Below are 27603 nucleotides of genomic sequence, written 5' to 3' on the forward strand. Positions count from 1 at the left end.
CAAGTTGTTGCCATCTGTTGTTCAAGGATGGTTAGTATTGGGGATATCGGTTTTCTCCCTCCTGCTCTAGCTCCAGAGGATGACTGCAGGAGGGCTAGATGCTCTTTGCAGAAGATGGCTGCGTTTGGCCATGATAAAAGGTATTGATTCCTCCTCACTCGCTCCAGCAAGTAAAATGAATGAAAACCAATCCCTCCCACTTCCCCTGGTCATCTGTGAAGTGTTCTAAGAACATAACTTCAGGGAAGGTTGTTATTCTGGCCTCCTATGTCCATGTAATTTATTTTTATTCCTGTTTTGGGGAGAAGGGGAACACCAGGAGTTGCATAAGAGGATAAAGGTATCAGCACCTTTGTGGCTGCCAATTGTGGTGATTTCTAGAAAAAGCTCAGCCTCCCAAAAAAAAATAGGACAGATGAGAAATAGCTTGTACTATATTTGTCATTGAATGGTGGCCATTCCTCAGTTGATGAATGCTCTGTGTACTGCTCACCAGCTTAACCTTAGGGAAATGAAACGGATCTGGCCTACTTTGATAAGGGCTGCAAGATATCTACAGTTAAAGAAAGGTAATGTATTAATGAGAGAAACATTTAATTTGGAGAGCTTTTTTCTGGCCCTTTGGCTTTTCTGTTAAAGCTTCAGTTTAGCTGCAGCAACAGTTAGTAAAACTATCAAAGTATTTTATAAGGTGTCTTAAAATGTGATTTGAATGTATTTGGTTTATTATCTGTAACTTCTTTCTAAAAGGTCCGTTATCTCTTTGAATCAACAGATGAAGTTTTCTCTGTATTAAGCGTGATGTCATAGCAAATGTTCATTTATTGTAAGTGCATTGGGAGATTCCAGTGAGTCTGCGTGCAAACAGAGTGGCTCCTACCTTTTTCTTAGTGTTCTTAGATAGAAAATCTTCTTAGCGATGCTGCGTGCTGACCTAACTGCAGCTGGTTCCATGTGCTCCGTCTGTAGGGCTGCATTGGAGAGTAAGAGACTTGCTTTCATTATAAAATATTTGTGTAATCTGTGTTGCCAGGTTTTGCTTCCTCTCTGTCTAGATCAGACTGTAGTGTGATGTTACTGAATTCCATAATTTAGTTTGGATATGTGTAATCTGGGTTTGAAAATATTTTGCTTGGTAAACGGAGAGCAAGTGTGTATTACATTTACTGATGTATTTCTTCTCAGCAAGCCGGTCTGTATTTCTGTGCTGTAGTAGTGAGAGAGGCAAGACATTTTTGACTGCTTTTTCTTTCCCCTCCCCTCATTAAGGAATTTGAAACTTAAAATCTCAAATCTTGTGGAATAAACAGCTTCAAGCTTGGGTACAGCTCTGAGGGGCACTGAAGCGAGTGTCTTACTGCCTGAGAAGGCAGAACTTATCTTCCAGGTGAGTACTCAGAATTCATGCCAGTGTTGTACAGGGACATTTTCCTTTTGGGTGTAAGAGTAGGCTGGAAAATCCTTAAATTACCTTAAATTGTAGCTATGTTTTTGTGGGTTTGTGGCTCAAAGCTTAGAAATGTTAATTAAAAGTTTTAAATGATGTGATGTGTATTGCATTTTGCTTTGTACACTTTAGCTAGTGGCCTTTATTCTGCAGCATTTTAAGCTTACAAAATAACTTGGTGTAAGAAATAGAGATGTAATAGTGAAGGATAGTTGGATAGCTGAGCCATATAGCTGTGAATTATCCACCCCAAGGAGGAGGAAGTTTCTTGTTTAATAATTTATGAACAATAAATTGCTGTGGAGTTGTTCAGTGTGTGTCATGTGGGCGGTTAGTGAAGGGTGATCGCAGTTCGTGAGTTCAGCTGCTCAAGCTAACATGAAAAAGTCTGAACTGCCTTAAGATAACAAAGCCTAGTTCAGTCACAAACCTTGTCTTGAGTTCAAGAAGAAAAATAATTAAGCCAGCTCTGTTGTGAAATGTATTTAATCAACTGCGAAGGAGTTTTGCCCTATTTATTGCAATCTTTTAATGTTGCAATCTCTTTTTTAAAGTGGTAAGCAATTCCAAGTGAAATGTTTCTTCGGATTTTCCCCCTGATGAACCCTGTGGTTTCAGGAGGTGCGTTTAGATGGGAACTGAAGATGATCTGTTGTGTATAAGAGAACCTGAGTGCTGTTTTTCCTTCATCTCTTAAGTTTCTACTGTTTTGCTAACAGAAAGATACTCAGAGCTTTAGGTTTTTAGATGATAAGTAATCACTAAAAGGGACATTGTTGTAGAAATAGAATAAGGAAAGTGACAGATACCACAACAGTAGGCATGTAATTAGTCTCTAAAACAAGATTTCCTACTTTTTGACATGCACACTGTGAATATAGAACATGTAAATGTAATGGCTCTGGTGTATTAGGAAAGAAAAAAGCCCTTCTGCCAGGATGGGTGCTTATTCATAGTGACTTTCAGTTAAGGTGGTTGGAGGACAGTAACCCACTCTTTCACTTTTGTGGATTTCTAACTGTAGTTTGGGAATGCCATGAAGTGTGTGTCCTTGGTTTCTGAGGGTGTGACGGCCGGGAAAAGAGTTTGGTCTGTCATTTCTGCTGATAGAGGGTAGACTTAAGAGTAGAAATTAGGAAGAAATATTTTACTCTGATGTGGTGACGCACTGGCACAAGTTGCCCAGAGAAGTCGTGGCTGCCCCATCCCTGGAGGTGTTCGAGGTCAGGCTGGATGGGTCCAGGAGCAGCCTGGTGTAGCGGAAAGTGTCCTACCCATGGCAGGGGGGGTTGATACTGGATGATCTTTAAGGTCCCTTCCAACCCCAAGCCGTTTTATGACTCTATTATTTGATGATCTGTTGTTGATTTATCACATCAGCCGACATGACATGTCAGCCATAAACATAAGTTTGCCTAAACTTTGGTTAAACTTTATTAATTTAGTGGCTTCCTGGGGTGTGAGATTTGCAAACTGTTAAAGCATCTGTTATTTCAGTTATGTGTGTCTGTTCTTTTGTTGAAAATCATAGCACAAACAAGAAAAAGCTTTAATCTCATCAAGCCGCTCACTCTCAAAGGCAGTTTAAAATCAATTCCTGTAAAGCCAGTATATTTAAAAGTGGAAAATAGTCTGGAAAAGCAGGGAGTTTTCTTCCCTTCCCCACAGCATGCAGTAGGGTTGATAGTCTTCAAAAAGTATAGGAATTAGGCACTTAAGAGAGTACCAATTCATCTCTATCCACAGTTTATTTCTTATTCAAAGATTGCTGGAATGGAAGATGGTGCTTGAGATATTTTTATAAAAAAGGAGAACAATTGTTTTAAGCACTTGGGGAGCGTTCAGCCTTCCCTGTGTAATGGAGATGTGTGATCTGATCAGTTGTAGCACCTAGTAATGAACCAGTGTGAAACTAAATCCTGAGCTGCCTGGGAAAAACTAAAACCTATGCAAGGAAAATGAAGTATTTTAAATATCCTTTTGATGATGCAAAGTCTGGAAGTCAGCTTTTAACAGAATGGTGCAGTGATTGAAATGGTGCGAATTTGCACCATTTTTTAAAAGTTAAACAGGAGTTTGTGGCCTTAATAGCTTTCTCACTCGATTTATGCTTGATTTTTTTTTCACAAGTCACATTGTGTGTGTGTATATCTATATTTTCTATGTGGCACATATATATACACAGACATGTCCATGCACACACAGACTCAGCATCACTTTTTATACCCTTGCGAGAGTTGTAGTACTTCAAAATTAGTGTCCCTAGATGCTGAAGATGGGTCTTACCTAGTTTTGATGCGATTTTAGTGAGCACAATTCATTCAGCACTGCATCTTCTTGCACAACTTTAATTGGAAGGAACATTGTAATGAAATAAGCTTTTCTGACTGGCATTACATGTGTAAGAAATGTATCAGCTTGTCTCAGTCCTTCCACTTGCTGAAGTGTTGCTTGAACAGAATGCTTGCACATTCATGTCTTGTAAAACCTTTGGTGTGTCAGCAAGGAGTTTGTAGTTTTCATTAATTATTAGTCTAAACACCAACACCACCCCCAATAACATTAAATTCATGACCCGATACTGATTTTTTCATGGTAAACTATTAAAAACTGGAGATAAATTAATATACATTATCACATTACAGTAGGTGAGTCCATACAAGGTACTGAGTTCTATAAACTGGCACAGCAAACAGAAGACAGACATAAGGAAATGTCTTTGTAAATGTTGTATTAAAACAAGCCTTAAATACAGCACATCATAAATGGATTTGATTATAGCAGTCATAAAAATATTGTAGCATTCATGAAGATTTCATCCTCTTGCAAAATAAATGAGATCACTGCAATATTGACTTGTAGAATCCGTGTTGAGGATTAATGATGCAAGTTTCTTTCTGACAGGCTGCAGAGTGCAGGGGTTGCTGAGGTTATGAAGGTAACTGGTGGTTCCCCAGCACTTGAAATGCTGCTTTGTTTGCTGGCATCCAGGAAGAGGATTGGATTTTCCTCTTCTAATATTGAATGGGGGTTAGCAAAGATGTTATGAAAAGCATTTCTGGGTGGAATTCAATCCTGCTGAGTCATTTTATTGAAAATAATCTGTAAATAAACTCCTTTTTTTTTTTTTTTCATTTGATAACCAAAGTTTGTTTCTTTGCCAGAAGAGAGATTGCTGCTTATTTTTTCCAAGCACTGTCACTGCTTTCCAAAACACAATTTCCCCTGCCAGTGATTTCAGATCCACAAAACTTAGAACTAGGAGTTTAGTTTGTCTTTTTTTTATTTCACTTGGACTCACTTTATGAATTAAGTACTGTCCCTTGCTTTATTGAGGAAATTTGTAAGTCAAACCAGATTTTTCTATGGCCTAAGTCTCATCTTCACAGAATCATAGAATCTTTTAGGTTGGAAAAGGCCTTTAAGGTCATCAACCATAAACCTGATGCTGCTGAGTCCACTGCTAAACCATGTCCCTAAATGCCACATCTAAGTGACTTAAATACCTCCACGGATGCAACTCCACCGCTTCCCTGGGTAGACTGTTCCACTGCTTGACAACCCCTCCAGTGAAGAAATTTTTCCTAATATCCAATTTAAACCTCCCGTGGTGCAGCTTGAGGCCATTTCTCTCGTCCTTTCACCAAGTATCTTGAGTACTGGAAGAAAATCAATTTGTGACCTTCAGTTCTGCCAGTACTTGGTGCAGCTGCTCACAGCACCTGGAAACCCTTCACTGAAGAGCTGAGGAGGTGTCACATCAGTAGATAAACACATAGTAAACTGAAGCGTTGAGACTGAAAGCTAAACTTTTATTTCAGTTTGGCTTGCTGTGGAACTAGAAGTCTTTTCTTATCTTGGAGTAGTCTGTACTTTTGCTCTGCATCTCGTGTTCAATGGTTCATCTTGAATCAGCTGTGTGCGCCCTTGAGAACGTGGCTGTTTCCTGAGAGAATTGGAAGAGGGATGGATACAATAATTTTAAATGTGTCTAGAACAGTGATGGAAGGCTTTTTGCTTCTCGACCTTGTAGAAGATGCAGATCATCTTCACTGTTGTGTTCCTCATAGTCTGTGACACCCTGGGGTTGCCTGACTGGTGGTTAAAGAACAGTAGCACCTTCATAGAATCGTGTCCAAACATTCCTATCTGCCACGTTCCTATCTCCCCTCAGCCTCCTCTTCTCAAGGCTAAACAACCCCAGTTCCCTCAGCCACTCCTCATAAGCCCCTTCACCAGCTTCGTTGCTCTTCTCTGGACACGCTCCAGAGCCTCAACATCCTTCTTGTAGCGCGGGGCTCAAAACTGAACACAGTACTCAAGGTGTGGTCTCACCAGTGCCGAGTACAGGGGCAGAATAACCTCCCTGGACCTACTGGTCACACCATTTCTGATACAAGCCAAGAGGCCATTGGCCTTCTTGGCCACCTGGACACACTGCTGACTTATGTTCATTCAGCTGTCAATTAACGCCCCCAGGTCCTTCTCCTCTGTGCAGCTTTCCAGCCACTCTTCCCCTAGTCTGTAGTTGTACAGGGTTGTTGTGCCCCAGGTGCGGGACCCAACACTTGGCCTTGTTAAACCTCATGCCAGTGGTCTCAGTCCATTGGTCCAGCCTGCTCAGATCCCTTTGCAGAGCCTCCCTACCCTCCAGCAGATCGACACTTCCTCCCAGCTTAGTGTCGTCTGCAAACTTGCTAAGGGTGCTTCCTTTCATTTCATGTTTTTCTGATTCCTATGAGAATTTGGCCTAAGCCAATTCTACTTAAAATTGTCAGTAAACCCAGACTTTTCTTCATTGAAACGGTGGTGCTTCTTGAGGAAACTAGACTAATTACTTCATTGCCAGTATTTGGTCATGGATTCCCATACTGATCGACTTTTCTCCTTTAATAAGTGTATAAAGGCTGTTGTAGTAAAAAACATTTTTCATCACAAGTAGTTGCAGAGTGAGTAATGGTCTGCAGTCCCATTAAATCTCTATTTCCAGGAAGGAGAATGGGAAGGAACTGGATGTAGTCTTGAAGCTTCTCAGCTGGCTTCTGAAGATAAGAGGCAGTAAGATTTAAGCTCTTCTCACAGGCTTTCAGCTCGTAAGTCTGCAGCTTGGCAGTGATCTGCTGTCCTTGCTGTTATGGGGAGATACTAGAAGGAATCGTATTCCTGAAATCCTAGTGTGTTCAACTCTAGAGAAACACAAGAGAGGGGTTTGTCTGGTTTGTGCTGTGATGGTCAGTCAAGATAAACTGAAGAACTGCAACAAAGATACTTCAGAGTAGAGCAGCCTTTTCAGTTTGATGATAGCAGCCAATTCCCGTAGAACGACTGGCATTGCCAGGCAACTTGAACAGTGGCTTTTTGTCCATTGAGGTATCTGATTGCAACGGTCTGGAATCACCCTGGCAGAATTAACAGCCTGGCTTAGAAGTCTCTGGTTTATGGTTGTATATAGCTTTACCTGTTGAAATGGAAGCATGCATGGGCTGTTGACATCCATGTGTCTGTGTCATGTGTCTAAAGGGTGTTGTCCAGATGCTTCTGGAATACTGTCAGGCTTGGCACTGTGACTGTTTCCCCACGGAGCCTGTTCCAGTGCTCCACCACCCTCTGAGTGAAGAATGTTTTCCTGATATCCAGCCTAAACCTCACCTGGCACATCTTCCTGCCATTCCCTCTGGTCCTGTCATTGGTCACCAGAGAGATCAGTGCCTGCTCCTCCTCTTCCCCTCCTGTACGGCCCTACAGGAAAGCTGGGAAGGAGCTCTTTCTCAGGGAGTGCAGGGACAGGACAAGGCGGAGCAGCTTTAAGCTGAAAGAGGGGAGATCTAGGTTAGAGATTAGGAAGAAATTTTTTTCCTTATGTGGGTGATGACACACTGACCCAGGTTGTCCAGAGAAGTGGTGGCTGCCCTGTCCCTGGAGGTGTTCAGGGCCAGTTTGGCTGAGGCTTTTTGGAATTGGTGCAGCAGAAGGTGTCCTGACCCATGGCAGAGGCTTTGGAAGTGGATGATCTTTAAGGTCCCTTCCAATGCAAACCATTCTATGAAAGAGAGAAAAGTATAGTTAAGCAAAGTATTTCAGTAACACTGTAATTAAGACACTGTGGTGTCCTTTAAGTAATGACTGTGATGCACCAGGGTGAGGATGGCAGTCTGTTCTGCTTCCTTTTGAAGTTATGCGTGCCTGTACCTGATGTGTGGTACCCACCAGACTTCTACTTAGAGAAAACACTGCAGTAGAGTTGCTTTTCCGAAACGTGCATAGTTTAGCCATTAAAGACAAAGCAAAAATAATGAGTATGTGCCAATCACGGACCTGCTGTGAGGGTCTTGAAAATGGAAGTTCTGCTTAGTGAGCTCATAGAATTGAACTTGTTTCCTGGAAACTTTGCAGTAATTCAAATGTGTGATTCTTTTTTTAATAAACAAAACCACCACGCTAATGTTTGTCCGGCACAGAAAAGCAACAGCAGCTACTAATGTATTTTTATCTAAATTTATCTCCAATTTGATTTTGTATGCTAAAAACACAGTCAAACCAAAGTAGAATAAACCAGAGTGGGAGGGTTAGGGTTTAAGAATCTCAGGAACAAGTAAGAGAAGGTAAGATAGGTACATATTTATGAGTACAAGGGGGTCCAAAATACTGGATGAAAGACTTACGTTCAAGTAGTTCAGGTTACTGCACTGGCTTGTGTAGCTGTGATGGCTTGTGCGTCTTCAGGAGAGCAAGCAATGCAGCCTGCTTTGAAACTTATACTCACATCTCTTCTGTCTCCAGTGTGGCGTTAGGCAATTGAGAGAAGTTTAGTATGAACATCCTGTATTTATAGACATAAAAACAAGAGGGTAGGCTGAAAGTGGAAAGTCAAACCCCAGCTTTGTGTGGGTTTGCTTGTCTGTGAAGCATACTTGCCTGTCATGTGTGCATGCATATCTGCACAAGCTGTTGATGTCCTATAATGATTTATTTTAATGACTTCTTTAAAGACTCAGTAACTGATGCCTTAAGCCAGACAGTATTTTCATGTTCAGTGTTAGGAGTATAAACAAGATGTTGAGTAAACGTCAGTTCTTCTGAATACCACCAGGTCTGCGAGAGTGTGAGCCATTCCCCTGCAGTGCTGTGGGTAGTACCTGCATTGGGGATGTGAGAGTTATAATGAATTTTAGCTTTGTTTCTGTCTCCGTGACATATGTGGTGCTTCAGCCCTGGAATAATCATATGAAGCAGGAGTTCGTCTATAACCTTTTGTAACTTATTCCCATAAAATTCTTGGAGGGAATATTTTTTCTTCTTTTTATTAGACAATCCTTGCTCTTTATATCTACTCTATACTCATTAATATTGCTCTGATTCTGTTGGAAGTGGAAATAAAAATGCTGTCTTGTGCTTTTCCTCCAGTGGGAAGAATATTTACCAGAGCAGGCAGTAGATGGCACGTGAGCTCTTACCCTTCTGTTCCTCACAAGGACACTGCTGTAATACAATAAAGTGGCTCATAAAATGTGTCCTTTGTGACCAACAGTGCAGGTTTTTACAGGTTGGTAGGGCCAGGTCCTTTCATGTGTAGAATGCTTCCTCCTTCCTTATCCACGTGCATCTTTGTATTCCACTGCTTATCACCAGAGCATGAATAGACTTGTATATTCAGATCTGCCGTTCTGGAAATCCATAGAATCAATAGAATGGTTTGTGTTGGAAGGGACCTTAAAGATCACCCAGTTCCATAGATGGAACCATAGATGAGCGTAGGTATGGTCACTGCTTTGCAAAAGTAAGGGTGTACTGAAGAAGGATAGATCCTGAGCACATGAGCTTGTTGATTTAATTATGGCATTATGTTTCCTTTAATACTTGGTGTACAGTGTAATTTGGCAGTGAATTTTCAGATCATGAAATCGTAGAATCATAGAATGATTTGGGTTGGAAGGGACCTTAAAGATCATCCAGTTCCAACCCCCCTGCATGGGCAGGGACACCTCCCTGTAGATCAGGCTGATGAAGGCCCCAAGATGGACTATTATTTCTGGCTTTGATTACTTCTTCTTTTTGTTCTTTTCCCTTCCCTCTCACTCCTTTCAGGCCGTGGCGATGCTGTTTGCTTTATCACTGAGAACTGTTTTGTTTAGCATGTAAAAGTAGATTATATCAATGTTATAACAATTTCATTTATAAGCTCAGAGCTTTCTGTCAAAACACCTTGTTGTTAAGAATATGCCCAAAGTAAATTTTTTTAGATCTTTCTTTAAGCTTAATTTTGTTGCGTTAAAACAAACAAGGAATTTAAGCCTGGCCTGGGAGAATGGCCAAACTGTGCAAAAGAATTTCTCTATAAATACCTTATATTGGTACGTATCTTTGTTAAATACCTTATAAAAATAAAGCATCAAAGTAAATTTGTGACTTCAAGATGGAAACTTTAAGAGGGTAGATTTAGCTGAGCTATTAGGAAGAATTGTTTTTTCCTGTGACTGTGGTGAGTCGCTGGCGCAGGTTGTCCAGAGAAGTCATGGATGCCCCATCCGTGGAGGTGTTCGAGACCAGGTTGAATGGGACTTTGAGCAGCCTGTTCCAGTGGGAGGTGTTCTTGCTGAAGATACCAGATACCCACCCCTTGCATCTAGTAAGCATTGGCAAAACTTCTTCCAAGGTACGAAGATCTCAAAGAATGGATTTTGGGCTAAAGTTAATAATGGAATGAAGTACTATATGCTTCAGTTGGAATAAGTAATATTTTATCCCTTTGGTTATGTTTTCTAAAGCCAGCTACTAAGCCAGTTTGCATAGGGGTTTGAGGGATAGTAGGTACCTCTGACCTGTGAAATGCTGCTGCATGGGAAAATGAATTGTTTGTAGTGTGGAGAGTGCCTTGTCCCAACAGTGTTCTGGTTTTGTGTGGAAATGTATGTGTGTATGTGTTTTTGTACATATTAAAGCACACATACTCCTTGCTGAAAGAGATTGCTTTCCAATTTTCTCTCTAGCTACTATGAAATACCTTTAAAAAATAAACATATTAAGAGCACAGACTGCAAATAAATAGAACCTCTTTGCTTCCAGAAGCTCATGTGCAAAGGTGTTTTAATTATCAGGTCATAGAGTCGTTTAGGTTGGAAGGGATCTTAAAGATCATCCAGTTCCAACCCCCCCTGCCAGAGGCAGGGACACGTCCCACTAATCCTCTTGTGAGGGATTGTATTTTCAAGCTAAGTACAATTCAGCATTTAAAAAACTGCACATGTTTAAGTAGCTTCCCAAATTAATATTTCTTTCTGTTCTAGTAGTGACTGAGAGATGATTGAATTGATAGCTCAGTGTGTATTGTTGGCTGAAAGAGGTGTCTTGCTTGTGTAACTCCAGCCTAATTTATTACTGCCTGCTGTTTCTGCAAATGGTCAGATTGTTGTACGCAAATTGCATATTTCATCACTGTGATGTGATAGGGGATTGATTTATTGTTTCCAGGGAAATAATTGAATAGAGGAAAAATGCACTATAAAGGAATATGTTCATATTTTTGAGTCACCTTAAAGCGTACAGTAATAAAATTGTGGAGGTAGTGAAACCTGCTTACTTGGTTTCTTCAGGTTTGCCTTAGTTTCTTGACTGTGATGAAGCTACGGCACTCCTCCCTTGTGTCCTTTGGTACCCTTGCATGATGAGAGACAGCACGCACTGGTGGTTTTGGACCTAGATGATAGATGTCATTAGGTTTGTGGAAGATTCCACTTTAGTGGGAGAGGCTGAAGCTGGTTGTGGCGAAGTCCATGTTGTATTTATTGTCTATGCATTGTGAAGCAGGAGGTCATTTTGACACTGGATGCCCCCATCATGGGAGGGTGGAGCAGAGAGGAGAATAGAGGGATGAAAGCTGCCTGGTGGAAAAGGACCTGAGGATGTTGGTTGACAGCAGCTGAGCATGAGGCAGCAGTGTGCCCAAATGGCCAAGAAGACCAGCAGCATCCTGACTTGGACCAGAAATGGCGTGGCCGGCAGCAGTAGAGAAGGGATCATCCCTCTGTTCTCAGCACTGGTGAGGCCACACCTCGAATCCTGTTTTTAGTTCTGGATCCCTCACTAGAAGAAGGACATTGAGGTGCTGGAGCATGTCCAGAGAAGTGGAATGAAGCTCATGAAGGGTCTGGAAAACAAGTGTTATGAGGACCAGCTGAGGGAACTGAAACTGTTCAGCCTGGAGAAAAGGAGGGTGAGGGGAGACCTTATTGCCCTCTACGATTACCTGAAAGGAGGTTGTAGCATGGTGGGTGCTGGTCTCTTCTCCCAAGTAGCAAGTGATATGATGAGAGGCAATGGTCTCAAGTTGCACCAGGGTAGGTTTAGATTGGATATTAGGAAAAAATTCTTCACCTAAAGTGTTGTCAGTCATTGGAAGAGACTGTTCAGGGAAGTGGTGGAGTCACCATCCCTGGATGTATTTAAAAGAGGTGTTGATGTGGCACTTAGGGACAAAGTTTAGTTGTGGTCTTGGCAGGGTTAGGTTTTCGGTTGAACTTGATGATCTACAGAGCAATAATTCATTAAGTGCTATTAAAAAAAGTTACCAAAATTTTAATGGCTTATTTCAACCTCTCATTCTGATGTTCATAGGCAGAGCTGCTGCGAACCAGGACTGCAACTTCAAAATATATAGAATTATATAGAATTGCATTTTAGGCTTTTTATAGAAATATGGAATTTTTACTTGCCCACTTCTGTGGTACGTTTTTTAAGAAAAGCTGTAGTTAGGGTGCTGATGGATGAGAAGCTCACATGAGCCAACAATGTGTGCTTGCAGCCCAGAAAGTCAGCTGCGAGAGAGAGCTGGGCTTGTTCAGCCTATAGAAGAGAAGGCTCCAAGGTACTTAAAGGGGGCTGTAGGAAGGCTAGGGAGAGGCTCTTTATCAGGGAATGAAGGGATAGGATGAGGGGTAATGGTTTTCAGCGGAAAGAGCAGAGATTTAGATGAGATATTAGGAAAAAAATTTTTTCCTGTGAGAGTAGTGAGGCACTGGTACAGTTTGCCCAGTGAAATCATGGATGCCCCATCCCTGGAGGTGTTGAAGACCAGACTGGATGAGGCTTTGAGCAGCCTGATCCAGTGGGAGGTAGATGTCCCTGTCCATGTCAGGGGCGTTGGAACCAGGTGATCTTTAAGGCCGCTTCTGGCTGAAACCATTCTACGATTCTATGGTGGTTCTCTACAACTTGCCAAAGGAATTCTAAAGAGCAGCAGCAGAAGATCTAGAGGGTGATGAGTGTTTACTTGGATTTCAGTGGTGCCAAGGGACCACAGTGAAGGTTCAGAGTGCTGTTGAGACATAAAGGAAATATCTGGCTGGATACCTTGTTCTAGTTAAAGCTTGTATAGACATTGATTTTCTTGTATTCCCAACACAACTGATGTTTTCTCATTATTGAATTTTTAATAGTAAAAATAGAAATTGGTGTCAACTCCAAAGGGAATTCCTGGTGGCACAGGTTATGCAATGTTACCATAGAATTGGGTTAAACAGAGTGTTTAAGGTCTATCGGGACTAAATCCTGTGGGATTCTTAGTAAGAGGGATGGGTAACATTTTGAATAGTGCAGGATGGACAGAGTGCAAGGCAGTTTGGTAAATTTGAATTGCTTCTTGGTGGTGCAAATCATAGAATCATAGAATAGTTTGTGTTGGAAGGGACCTTAAAGATCACCCAGTTCCAACCCCCTGCCATGGGCAGGGACACTTCCGACTAGATCAGGCCCCCCCAAGGCCCAATCCAACCTGACCTTGAACACCTCCAGGGGTGGGGCATCCAGGACTTCCCTGGGCAACCTGTGCTGGTGTCTCTCCACTCTCATGGTGAAGAAGCTCTTCCTTATGTCTATTCTAAATCTGACTCTCTTCAGTTTATATCCGTTGCCCCTCATTTTATCACTACGTGCCTTTGTGAACAGTCCCTCTCCAACTTCCTTGTAGCCACTTCAGGTACTAGAAGGTCCCTAGAAGTTTTCCCCAGAGCCTTCTCTTCTCCAGGGTGAACAACCCCAACTCTCTCAGACCATCCTCATAGCAGAGGTGCTCCAGCCCTCTGATCATCTTTGTAGCCCTCCTCTGGACCCATTCCAACAGTTCCATATCCTTCTTATGTTGAGGATTCCAGAACTGGGCACAATACTCCAGATGAGGTCTCACAAGAGAGGAATAGAGGAGCAGAATCACCTCCCTGAACCTGCTGGCAACACTTCTTTTGATGCAGCCCAGGACATGGTTGGCCTTCTGGGCTGCAAGCGTGCATTGCCGGCTCATGTCCAGCTTCTCATCAACCAGCACCTCCAAGTCCTTCTCTGCAGGGCTGCTCTCAATCACATCACCCTGCATCCTGTATTGAAATTGGGGATTGCCCACACCCAGGTGTAAGACCTTGCACGTGGCCTTATTGAACCTCACGAGTTTCACCCAGGCCCACTTCTCCACCCTGTTGAGGTCCCTCTGGATTACATCCCGTCCTTCCGTGTGGCAGCTGCACCACTCAGCTTGATGTCATTGCTTTGGTCCATATGGGTCTTGCAGTTCACACTTTCTCTGACTTAGTCTAGAGAGGAGAAGGCTCTGAGGAAACCTTATAATAGCTTTCCAGTACTTAAAGGGAGGTCTGTAGGAAAGCTGGGGAGGGGCTCTTTATCAAGGAGTGCAAGGAGATGATGAGTAGTAACTGTTTTAAGCTGAAAGAGGAGAGATTTAGATGAGATATTAGGAATTTGTGACTGTGAGGGTGGGGAGGCACTGGCACAGGTTGCCCAAGGAAGTCATGGATGCCCTCTCCCTAGAGGTGTTCAAAGCCAGATTGGATGAGGCTTTTAGCAACCTGATCCAGTGGGAGGTGTCCCTGCTCATTGGAGGGGAGTCGGACCTGTTTGATCTTTAAGGTCCTTTCCAACCTAAATTAATATTCTATGAATATTAATTCACTTTATTTTGTCTGCCTAACATAGACATTAATTAAGTTTTATTTGGAAGAAAAAGAACAGGGATAAAAGCTACAGGAAAATACCAAAACAAGCATTGAGAGGATGCCTGACCACAGAATTAATATGGACAATCTATGTCCCTTTATGATCTTTAGGTTCCTTTAACTCAAACCATTCTATGAATTTGTGCTCCCCTGAATGTTTTATCCCCCAAACATGGCTGTAATTGAAATCAATTTTTCTGTGTTACCAATTTGCATTGCTAAACTTGTTTTGTCTTTGGTCTGTATTATCTTTTCATGTTGATTTTCTTGTGTATTTCTAAGATACTTAACTCTGCAAAGAAAGGAAAACTATAGCTTTGAAGTGTATTGAAACAGAGAGTTAGGAACTATTTTGGTAATATTCTCTGTGGGTAGAAAAAAAGTCTTCAGAGGACTTGCCAGTACCAGGCTGTTCTTCCATTTCATATTGATGTAGTGAAATATTTGGTGTGTCGACGTAGACTAAAATAGATACTAAGTGTTGATTTTCTTTAATTTTTTTTTAATGTGGATGGCAAGGCTGCTTTATAGTTTGACCTGTGATAAATGCTTTTGACCTCAAATAATGTTCTTAAAAATAAGTATACACCTGGAGAAATGGGGAGAAGGCAGTGGCCAGGAGACGATCAGAGAAGAGGCAGCAAGAGAAATAAATGTGTTCTTGCAAGCAGTCATAGCAAATACTACCAGAAGTGAATATAGCTGAAAGGCATTTTAAGGTGGAACAAAGCATTGCTTCTTTTTTCCTGTTGCTTTTGAACATCAGCATTTGCTGAGAGGAGGGGAACAAGAAAAATAAACGCAGTAGGAAATAAACACAGAGTTACCACTGTGACTTATGGAAACAGCTGAAATTATTGACTGTTTCTGAAGGCAAAACTGATGATAATAGGAAAAAAAAACCTGTTTCTCCTCTCTTCTTATGTTTGTCCCTAATTTGAAATCACAAGCCTAATGTTTTTCTCCAAGTTTCATTGTGTGTGTGTGTGTATAAATGTGCACATGTGTGTTGGATGGCATACCAAAAATCAGCAATGTGCTGACTCCTAACCCAGACGGCTGAAAATACAAGCTTTGTCATGGGGAACACCAGTAGAATTTACTTTACATCCTTACTTTCTGTGAGGTTGAGATACACAAGTTAATATTTACTAGGTGAGCCACAGCAGGATTTAATATGAACTGTGAAAATGGATTGAGCTTGACATTCATGAGATGTTTGGTGTCTGATATGAGATGCATTATGGATAATTCTAAGGAATTTAGGGTGTGGAAGAAATTCTTAATCACCAAATCGCAAAATTGCTGAGATTGGAAGGGACCTGGGGAGATAGTTTGGTCCAACCGCTGTGTTCAGAGCAGATTGTTCAGGGCTGTGTCCAGCTGTGTTTTGCATATCTTCGTGGGTGGAGACATCACAGCCTCTCTGGGCAACCTCTTCCAGTGTACTCACCTGTACGATGCAAAAGTTTTCTCTTAAACGTGGATTCTTGTTTGTCACTTTATACCCATTGCTTTGTGTCCTCACTGGGAGCAGTCTGGCTTTGTCTTTGCTGATGTTTCTACGCACTAATAATATCCCCTTGAGCCTTCTCTTCTCCAGGTCAACCCATCTCAGCTCTCAGCCTCTCCTCATGTGACACGTGCTCAGATTTCCGTGTTGTCTTTGTGGTCCTTCATCAAACTGCCACCATGATGTCCATCTCCCTGTTGTACTGGGGAGCCCACTTCTCCTGGTGCCCCTTAGCAATGCTGAGTAAAGGGTTGGATTACCTCCTTCATCCTGCCAGCAGTGCTCTGCCTGATGCAACCCAGGATGCTGGTGGCTGCCTTTGCTGCAAGGGTTAGTTGCTGGCTCGTGGTTGGCTTGTTGTCCACAAAGAACTCCAGGTCCTTGGCTGCAAAGCTGCTTCCCAGCCAGTCTGGTAAAGCAGTGGTGTTTATTGAGAATGCAAGTAACCTAAAGGCTTTCTTTCTTTTAATAACTTTGATGTTTTGAAGTATTTTAAGTCTTGTAGACTTACACCAGGACCAAACGAAACAATTAACTATGTATTTTTATTATATTTTTAATGGATTTTTTAATACATTTATATAGATTTTTATAATTTTTAATTGAATTTCAGAATGGTTTGTGTTGGAAGAGACCTTAAAGGTCATCCAATTCCAACCCCCTAGCCATGAACAGGGACACCATCCACTGGATCAGGTTGCCTCATCTTCAAAGCCTCATCGAGCCTGGCCTTCAACACCTTCAGAGGTGGAGCATCCACAGCTTCCCTGAGCAACCCGTTCCAGTGTCACTACTCTCACAGTAAAAGATTTCTTTGTAGTATCTCATCTAAATCTCCCCTCTTTCAGCTTAACACCATTCCCCCTCATCCTATCCCTGTGCTCCCTGAGAAAGGGCCCCTCCCCAGCTTTCCTGTAGGCATCCTTTAAGTACTGGAAGGCTTCTCTCCTGTAGGCTGAACAACCTGGCTGCCTCAGCCTTTCCTCATATCGACCTCATATTGAGATGGACCAAGTTATTTTCTGGAAATGCAACGTAGAAGGGGCATTATTTCGTAGATATCAATGCCTTCAGTCCTGAAATAGGGATAAGAATACGGAGGTTGGGCAACATTTTAAAACTTCATCATACCTGCAAAGGACAACATGAAGTCACAGTATGAGTTATTACAGCTTGGTTCCTTGTCACATGAACTTGGGATACTGTGGTTCTGGCCATCTGCCAATGGATATATGGAGAACAGATATATTTGTTTCAATTATCAATACATTATCAAATTGCTTATGTCGAAAACATAGGCATTGAAAAGATTTTGCTTATGAGGCTTTACCTTTTTATCAATTTACAAATCAGTTTTTAGTTGATTGAATTTTTAGTTGATTGATTTAAACGTATTTTTTTAAATTATTTTTTTGACTCATTAGTGGAAGTGGTTTACTTTCTAAGCACTCGGAGCTGGTGGTGAAATGTGACTTTGTTTGTTTGTACCACTGAGAGCTGTTTTGTCAATGTCATTAGCAAATATGAGGGATCTGCAGTGCTCATTGGGTGTGCCAGCAGGAGTCAAATGGAGCAAGAATTGACTTGCCAACAGAACTTTAGAAGGATTCAATGAGTTATCTCATCATTTTGTGTTTTTTTCAGAAAATAAATCAACTTTTATACTTCCCCAGTGTAACTGGTATCCAAGCAGTGTAAATTGTGGGTATTTAAAAGTGTGTTGTATCAAAAGGAGAGCACAAAAAAGTTAAACAATGCTGTCTTGTAATTCCTTTGAGAAGCTGTGAAGTGCCGTGGTGGTGGTTTTGGTGTTTTTTCTCCCATGTACTTCCCAAAACCTCAGGGTAATCCATCACAGGAGAGCAAATCATCTGAACAAGAACACACATCTTAGTTTGGTAACAACTGCAGTATCTTAGCAGAGTCACTATGTATTAGCAGAGCAGATTTGGTTTGCTCCACTCTACTTGATAACAAAAATGCCAGCACATAAACCCTCTAAGACTTGTTTTGGAGTTTTAAAAAGCAGGCACCCTTTATCAGACCTGGGAACACGATGGAGTGATCTCCTGTCAGTTGCGTGGAGCAAGACAAAAACTCGTTGCAGTTTGTATTTCCCACTTACGTGCATATGGATAAATTTTCCCAGAAATCTTACGCATGTTCTGTTACTTTCCAAGCACTAATTTTAATGTTATTGTGAACTTCACAACAGTCAAATCTCTTGCTAATTTGCAGCTTTGGAGCCAGCTCTCTGCTTGACCTTGCATTTGAGATAGGGAAAGACTGCAAGCAGAGGTGATCACAGAAGAAGACACATCTGTTCAGCACAGATAATACTTCACACAAGATGTTATCATCTCCAACGAATAAACAGTGTCTGGAAACAAGCACTTGTTTTTAAAGAAAACATGTTATCAGAAGGACATTCTGTCTTTCAAAAAATACAATTACTTAGACGAAATTTAATTCTACTTGAGCTTAAATAAAAAAAAAATCCACTTTTTGTAGTACTAACTACTTCTTGTATCATGCTCTCTAAGCTTAGATTAAGTCTTTATGGTACTGAGGAACATGATTGTTTTTTGTGAAGTGTGAGCATTTGGTGAACAGGTTGTACTCTAGGATGCTCAAAGAGATACCTGGCACACAACTTCATATACAAACAAGTTTGACCAGACTTGTTTTTAAACCATTAGTCTTGAGGGACATCTTTCACCAGACGTGGTTGCTCAAAGTCCTGTCCAACCTGACTGTTAACACTTCCAATGGTGGAACATCCACAACTTCTCTGGACAGTATGTTCCAGTCTCTTGCCACAGTCATCATAAAAATTTATTCCTTATATTTAGTCTCAATCTGCTGTCTTTTAGTTGACTGTAGCCTGTTTCTGCTCTGTAGTAGCATACCGCTTCTCTGTGCAGCACAAAGAGGACTGAAGCTGCTGTTCTAATCTAATATCTGTCATGGCAGAATTACAAATCAAGTCTGGTTTCAGTTTAGAAGGACCCAAGTAAACATTCTGATTTCGTAATCTTGGCTTTCTTTGGATATTAAAACAACCAAGCAGCTCCTGTAAAATAGTTGTTTAGCTCTCTTTGCACTGGGAGCAGTTTTACAAAGCTTTGTCCTGGGGCAAAGTTTTACAGTCACATTGTGAACTCAAACCCAAGGGCTGGTTGTAGCCAGCATCTAAATAGGTCCATAAACAGTGATACAGCTTGTCTTTCTATAACTTGAGCTATCAAATTTATTGCTCTTTTGGTACCTCACAAAGATGATCACATCTTGAGCAAAAGCACCTTTTGTTTTGTGTAGGAGGTTGTTCTACCTTTTAAAAAAACTCTGTCTAATAAAAGCTTGTCAATACTGACAATACCGCATGCCCAAAGCAGACAGTCTGATGTTTGAGTCCACATTTTACCCTCAGTGTGATCAATATGAAGAAATGGTAGTCATGTTTCGCCTGCCCGTTGACATTGAACTGCCTAAGAGCACTTGTGTATATAGGACCTGATGTCTTTCGTTGCTTTTCCGTTTGCTGCTCCCAGGGGACATAGGTTGTCCATATTAACTCTGGTCAGACATCCTCTTAATATTTGTGTTTTCCTGTAGCTTTAATAAGTGTTCTTTTTCTCCCAAATAAAACCTGATTATTGTGTATGTTAAGTGGACAAAATACAGTGAATTAATGTTCATAGAATCTTAGAATGGTTTGGGTTGGAAGGGACATTAAAGATCATCCAGTTCCAAACCCCCTGCCATGGGCAGGGACACCTCCCACTGGATCACGTACTCATAGCCTCATCCCGTCTGGCCTGGAGCTCCTCCAGGGATGGTGCATCCAAGACTTCTCTGGGCAGCCTGTGCCAGTACCTCACCAGCCTCACAGGAAATAAATTCTTCCTAATGTCTAATCTAAATTTCCCCTCTTTCATCTTAAAACTGTTCCCCCTCATCCTATCCCTGCACTCCCTGAGAAAGAGCGACTCCCAGCTTTCTTGTACTCCGCTTTAAGTACTGGAAGGGTGCTAGAATGTCTCTCTGGAGCCTTCTCTTCTCCAGGCTAAACATCCCCAACTCTCTGTCTGTTCTTATATGGGAGGTGCTCCAGCCCTCTGATCATCTTCGCGTTCTCCTCTGGACTTGCTCTAACTGATCCATGTCAAGGCAGGTTTTCCTTCAGTTCACCTTTACTACAAAAGTACTTCTCTTGCTTTTATTTATAGCAAGTTTCCTTCCTATTCGCCTGTGTAAACTTGAAATAAAGCTTAAGTGTTTTTACTGGTGACTTTGAGGTAGAGGAGATTGTTCTGAAGGAGGCAGAACAGGGCAGGGATGCAATGGAAGAGGTTGCTTAGAGAAGTCATAGGTGCCTCATTCCTGGAGGTGTTCGAGGCTAGGCTGGATGAAGCTTTGAGCAACCTGATCCAGTGGAAGGTGTTCCTGCCCATGGCAGGAGGTTTGGAATTGGACGATTTTTAAGGTCCCATCCCACCCAAATCATTCTGTCATAATGAAGGTTTAAAAGTCACCTGAGTCTGAGCCTGAAAACTGCAGTTGCAGTGTTGAAGGACTTCATCTACTCAAATTTGTCCTGATGACCTCCCTGCCTTGAGGATATCTGGGCTTTCGCAATGGCTATTTTAACTGTACAGGAGAGGAGCCCAGTGCTTAGGAGCACGTATAGTTATGTCATCTTGGTATGAGTCTGCCACAGGGGACATTTTCATACCTGCTTCAGCTTTAAAGTCAATGTTTATGTGAAAACAGCTCATAAACTCCTTTGAGGATAAGTCAAGAGGAACTTTGCTGAAGGGTTCCTGGCATTTTTGGATCTGTATCTGTTGGCTGGACAGGAAGAAAGTTTCTAAGTTTCTCTAAGTTTTCTAGGTTTTTCTAAGTATTGATTGCCAGAAAAGAGAACAACAGAACAAAGTACAAAAGCTATAATGGTTTCTTTAGTTTTCCAAGGGGGCAACAGGGATTTGTGATTAAGCAAGGGTTTGGCAGTTTAGGGAAGGTCCCTCAGGGGTCAGACACTGGGGGGATGTTTGGGGACAGTGTCTCCTCAACTTGCTCTTACCCTCTCCCCTAAAGGCAGGATATTAGAGGCCTTTTGTCCAACCCAGTGGTGCCAGTTTTAAGTTCTTACAGTTCTGTTGGATGAATGGAATTCCACCATTTATTCAAGAGGTAAAGACATATTGTGTAGATGGGCTGTTTGTTCCCTCTTTTTATCTGGTGGGTCTGAGTCGGGCAGCCGCTTAAGATGGTGGTGTTAGACTTCAAGTCCTCTGTTAGCCTCAGGCAAATGTTGTTATCTACAGTCCAAAGATTGCAAGCCTTGATATTGCTGGTGCTGGATTCCTGTTAACTGAGCTCATGGGTGAACTGGTGAAATGGTCCTCTGGCGCTGACCGTAATCGTTATCTCTTCCTCTGTGCTCGTCTAAGGTCTGTGGCGAGCTACATCAGGCAGCTGTGGTATAAAACTAACCAACTCTAAACCAAATCACTTTGTTTTTTCCCCTCATAGCTTTCCAAACCATTTGTCAGGGAGGTCAGCAGAGCACCACCATGAGTTGGTGGCTGGAGCTCTTTTGTGGGGAAGCAAGGCATTCAAGGAGCTCGACTGGAAGCGTGGATCCCTCTTCTGCTTGCAACGAAGTAAACCAAGGCTTGGATGTTCACTAGCAGCACTGAAGCAGCTTTGCTCTCCTCCAGCTGCCTTTTTCCCCTGCCAGAAAAGCGCTGAGATTACTGTGCCACAAAGAGCAAGTTTATTTTATTTTTAACATTTCCAGTTTTCCAAAACTGCCTCCCCACTGGCTGCTTGCGGTGCGGAGGAGGTTACGGAAGTCTCGGTGCACTTGTCCAAGACCTGGAGCAGAGCCCCACAGCTCTCCTCTTTCCAGACAGCAGACTGGAAGGGTTCTTGAGACCATTAGGCAAGCAAGGAGGTGCTGTTTGCTCTTTTTCCCAGGTGATGCATTGATTTCTTGGATCCTATCTGCTTGTGGCTGACTTAATTTGCAGCAGTAGCCAAGAAGGAATGTTTCTTTTTTCTTTGAGATGTAGTCTGTGCCCTTTGTCAGCAGACTTGGAAATCACTAGGAAACTAGGGTAGCTGATGGTAAAACTTGCCTCTTAGTTAGTAGTTGATGAGAGGAGGGACAGTGGTTTTCTTAAAGTTTCCTCAGTGAAGAATGAGTTTATCGCTGGATGGATTTGTGACTTGCAGTGGGTTCCCACACTAGCACAAAACAGGTGATCGGACAACGTCTTGGCCCTAAACAGGATAGCCTGATGTTGGTGTGCAGCTTCTTAGTGGAAAGTCTCCAGTTCGCTGTTGGGGTTTCCCAGTGGTGATCTGTAGAGGCTTCTTGCAGAACCAGGCTTTGGAGATTTTAGGAATGGGAACTCCTGTTAAAACTGGAAGGCACTATTTGGTCTTGAAGGGGGTTTTTGGGGTCCTGGGTAAAGTCATAGAGAAACTAAAGGAAGATGCCGTGCTAAGGTACCATTTTTGTTACTGATTTTGTTGTTCACATTTGTATCTCTTGCTCCAAAGGCCCTGCAATTTCTCTGGTTGTCATCTGGGTAGGTTTTCAATGTTTGTAGATGTAGAACTATTTCACAGAATCACAGAATGACCTGAATTGGAAGGCACCCACAAAGATCATGAAGTCCAGCTCCTATCCCTGCATATTTTAGAAGGGGACTCCACAAAAGCCAACTAAATGTCCCTTAAAAATAAGTCTTTATGGATTTTCGGTACATACTCTGTATGAATCGGTGTAAGATTCAGGTATAAGTAGAATTAATTTATGTTTTGTTTCCTTTTCCTAGAATATGACAGATACCTAGCATCTAGCAAAACCATGGCGGCAGCTTACCTTGATCCAAACTTGAATCATACACCAAGTTCCAGCACAAAGACGCACCTCAGTACTGGAATGGAGCGTTCCCCGGGGGCCATGGAACGTGTCCTAAAGGTGTTCCACTACTTTGAAAACAGCAGTGAACCAACAACGTGGGCCAGCATTATCCGGCATGGAGATGCTACGGATGTCCGAGTAAGTCTGGTTTTAGCATTTTCATGCCATCATGAGGTTAAGTGTTAACTTCGTGCTCAAAAAATGGGACGTAAAAGTCTAGAAGGAAACAAACACAGAAGATTTGCCTTTTATTTTCAAATAAAGTTTAGTTGTTGTATATTTTGAGTAACTTCAGAAAAAGCTTTTAAGTTGTACCAGCTGTCCTTTAGAGCAAAGAAACCTGGTGTATTGATTGTGTATTATCTTAAAGAAATGAGAACACTTCCCATTTTTGCAGAACAGATACTTGGAATTTAGAACAGTGGTTGTCCATGTAGATACCGCTAGTGTCAGTTGGCTTTTACCACTTTGTACTCCCCAAAACCCTGTGAGATGCCTCATAACAGGATGACAGGAGTGAAAGCTGGGATGAAGGTGACATTAGATGACACTTCTCATGTTTAAAAAATAAGTAATAAAATTTTACATGTTTAAATGTAAGATGTGCATATTTACATGTTTCATGTGTTTAAATGTAATGGGTACATGACTTTATTTTTAAAAAAGTCTTTGATACCAAGAATACCTGCAAATAAACTCTCTAAGACTCTTTGGAGCTTTAGAAAGCAAGCATCCTTTATCAGGTCTGGACAACATCAGGCAGTGATCTGCATCAATTGTGTGCAGTGAGACAAAAGCTAGTTACAAAATGTATTTCCCACTTACATGCATATGGATAAATTTTCCCAGAAATCTTACACATATTCTGTTACTTTCCAAGCACTAATTTTAACGTGAATGAACTTCACAGCAGTCAAATCTCTTGCTAATTTGGAGCTTTGGAGCCAGATCTCTCCCTGTTTGAGATAGGGAGAGACTTCAAACAAAGGTGATTATAGAAAAAGACACATCTGTTCAGCAGAGATCATACTTCACACAAGACGTTATCATTTCCGAAGAATGAACATTGTCTGGAAGAATACTGTTTGAAAGAAAACAAAAAGTGCTACCAGGGGGACATTCTGACTTTCAAAAAATACAATTACTTAGGTGAAACTTAACTCTGCTTTAGCTTAAATCAATAATATTCCATTTTGCAATAGTAACTACCTCTTGTATCCCTTATTTGGAAGCTGATTCCCCCACAGTGTGGGGAAATGGAGCTGATGAGTCCTTTCTTCTCCCAGTAAGTCCCTTTATTCCCATCCCCCCAGTGTATTTGCACAGTGTTGTCCTTCAGTTAGTGTATGCAAAAAACCCCTGAAGTTTGGGATTTAACAGTAACTTTAAGTATCTGTAACCTCAGAGGTATGTGGAAATGTTATGTATGCATGAAAACCAGTGTTTATTCTGAAGTATGCATTCTCTCTAATGCTGAGACACATACTTACCATTTGCTACCCTTCTTTCAATTTTTGAGGTGTTGATATATTTAAACTGAAATGGAGCTCAGTTTAACACGTCAAATGCTTTTAAACTGTAGTGGTTTTACTTGTCCTTCCAGAGCAGAATCTTGCGTGGTGGTAGGTGGTGTGCAAGATTGTTTACTTCCATGAGGTTCTTACTGTAGACGCAGGTTCCCATTTGTTCGTTCCTTCCAACGTTTATATTCTTTTCTTCGGATTTCAAATTCCACTACAAAAGCACAATTCCAATCTACTGGAGGAAGAGGTGTCAGAGTTAAGGAGACCTGTTGTCTCCTCCTGTCCCCTATTAATTTTCTCTATGCAAGAGAAAACCAAGTAAAAAAGACTAAAGAGTTTCGAATGTTTTCCTTTCCTGCTGTTTATTTTTGGCATGACTACGTATGAAAAGGCGTAACAGTATTCCTGAGTGGTGTAGATTTTGTGACAGTGATTGCTGATTGTGAAATTCAGGGGTTTTCGTTGGTGATGATCAGAAAATCTGTCTGCTGTCAATTCAATAAGCTCATGTTTGCATTTAGGGATGGCTTGATGAGCAGACAGATTAGAGATATATTGGGAATCATTATCATCAATAGCATACACTTACTTTACGTGGAACAGAGTTTTCTGGGTGCCACTTGGAACATCTTCACTCCCTGGCTTGAATATAGTGATTTGGTATATCTAACGTTAGATATATCTGAAGTTCTTCACTCGGAGGGTGGTGGAGCGCTGGGACAGGCTCACCAGGAAAGCAGTCATGCCACCAAGCCTAACAATATTCAAGAAGCGTTTGGACAATGCCCTCAGACACATGGTGCAAATTTTGGGGTGGTCCTATGCAGCAACAGGAGTTGGACTCAATGATCCTTGTGGGTCTCTTCCAACTCAGGTCATTCTGTGTGTGATTCTATGTAATGTGATTGATTCATTTAATAAAGTTTATAACTTGGTACAGGGGAAGAAAAACTGTGTCTCAGTATGTTTTTAACCATGCAAGCCTCTACTGTGGATGAATGTCTGGGGTTCTTCATAGGGTACTTGAAATCGAGTTGATTGTTCCAAAGAATTATGTAGAAACCTGAAAAACAAACAGAGATTACATCTCTGGTTTCTGAAGCTCAGAAATACCTGTGGTTATGGTCTTTAAAGATCCAAAACTTGCACTCTATGCGAGAAATTCAGTGCTGAGTTCAGTTTGCAGAGCTATGTATCCTTTTTTTTAAGCAAAAACTTGTCATATTTTCTATAAGAATGGTATAAAAATAACAGGCAAGTAGCCTTCAGACTTGTTTAGTTTCCATATATAGACTTATAAAAAAGTAGTTTCTAAAAGTTGTGGAGTTATTGTGTTGTTCTCCTTTCCTAATGGAAAAGAACATAATGGATGGGTGTTAAAAACTTTTTCCTTTTAACAAACGTGGTTCTTTTTTTCATTTCGTTAAACTAGGTCACTGGCTGTTAAATGTGCAGGTACTCTATAGTAAAAATCTAGCACAGATGCGTTACCATGTCCTGACATTTATTTTAGAAACAGTAAACCATTATTGGAGTAGGAGCCTACATTCCATTGGAATGACTGCTGTTTGACCAAGCCGAATAATTTAAGATTAAAATAGCCTTCAAGGTTTTTATGCCTTAGTTTTAACACCCCTTCTTTTGAGGAAGAGACAGTCTGCAATAGAGCTCCCATTCCTTCTGAGGTAGCAGGTGAGGAGACTGGTGCTGGGTTTGGCCGTTGTCTTGTTTCCAGCGAGCTCGGTCAGGATATTCAGATGTGGGTGTCTTTGAGACAGCTCTGCAATTAAACAGAAAAGAAAAGGTTTGTCAGGACTACTCCCTGGCTAGTACAGCTTCTGGGATGATAGCTGACAAATCTTTCTAGTATTCAAAGGGAGTCTTGGTCAGAAGTCCCCAGAAGAGACAATTAAATGTAGTTCTGCTGGTAAAGTGGGGAACTTTGTGGTAGGTACTAAGGGTGGAATTTGCTTTCCTGATTTGTGATTCATAACATCTTCTGTTTCTGACCAATTTAGGTTTGTCTTTGTCAATGGAAAGGATGTGTTTGACAAAGTAGTGAGGATAGGCACTTTTCTCTTTTAATAAAAGGATTTAAGATCTTTTATGACTTCCTAAGAGTGGAAACAGTTCTTTAGCTGCATACAGTATACACAGATCCTTGATGATGAGGGGAACCCTTTCTGTTAAAAAACTCATTCTCTTAAGTGCGTGTGAACAGAATTTGGCTCTCTGTAGGAGTCTCTTCAGTGTCTAGACTAAAGGTACAACTTCCTTGCGATTTGACTTGAAATGTCTTCAACCAAGAAAAAAGTGTGGCTGTGTCTAGGCTTCACTTTGAGGAGAACTTCTGGCTGTGGGCTTCTATTTATTCTGGATGGATTCAGTCCCTTAAGGGATGAATCTGTATTCTGCGATGGATTCAAGTGCAGCTTTTCAGTTCTTGGAAATGCTTTCTTGGATTTCAAAGAACTGGCATGCTCTCTCTACCCTTTTTCTTCTATACTAAAGACATGCTTCATTTCCAAAAGGAAGAAAAAAAATGCTTTTATGAATGTGCAAACAGCTGTGGATGCAAGTGTAGATAGCCATGCATTTGCCAGAGAAAGGAAGGTTGCTTATCTTCCCTCTTTATCTTGGTTGCCTATGTGCATATTCATAAAGAGGCACTTCCAGGCTTTGAGTTGGAGAGGATGCAGGGCATGCTCTGCCGTGTTCACAGCCCCAGGTGCAGCACCAAGGTACGTGGGTGGAGATGGAATTTCTTTGCTCTCAAGTGTACCCTGAGAGCAAAAAGGTGCCACCACATCTTGAAGAGCAGTTACAAGTAAATCACCTTTCTGTTTTCAGAAGAGGTGGTTGAAGCAGAATTGTAACCATAGTTTGATAGAGAAATGAATGCATTGCATTGAGCAGATGGGAAGGATTGTTTTTTTAGAAAACAGACACTTGGCAACTTTGTGCAAGCCCTCACAGGTGGCTTTCAGTGAAATGCAGTTCTGCTCTGTGCTCTGCATTCCACCTGAGAGGTGCCCAGCTTGCATCCATTACATTTTCTTTTAAATTTCCAACCGTTAAAGCCTTGATTTTTGAATCATCGTTGTGAGAAGTAAAGATGGCATTATTTATATGGAAATAACAACAGGAACCTTAAGCTAGATTATTGCCAAACATGCTTCGCA

The 27603-nt window shown here is 41.5% G+C and overlaps 1 protein-coding gene across 10 annotated transcripts in view; it reads left to right on the forward strand.

Moving 5' to 3' along the window:
- The window catches only part of PTK2 (protein tyrosine kinase 2), a 226772-nt gene that overhangs the window by 68922 nt on the left and 130247 nt on the right, over positions 1 to 27603 (forward strand). For all 10 annotated transcript variants that reach the window (XM_054059952.1, XM_054059955.1, XM_054059953.1 and 7 more), the window contains one exon: positions 22810 to 23036. In XM_054059952.1, the coding sequence (XP_053915927.1) occupies positions 22842 to 23036 (195 nt within the window). In that variant the 5' untranslated portion in view covers positions 22810 to 22841. The remainder of the gene's footprint in view (positions 1 to 22809; positions 23037 to 27603) is intronic.

This window comes from Cuculus canorus, chromosome 2 (assembly GCF_017976375.1).
Source record: "Cuculus canorus isolate bCucCan1 chromosome 2, bCucCan1.pri, whole genome shotgun sequence".
Classification (NCBI taxonomy): domain Eukaryota; kingdom Metazoa; phylum Chordata; class Aves; order Cuculiformes; family Cuculidae; genus Cuculus; species Cuculus canorus.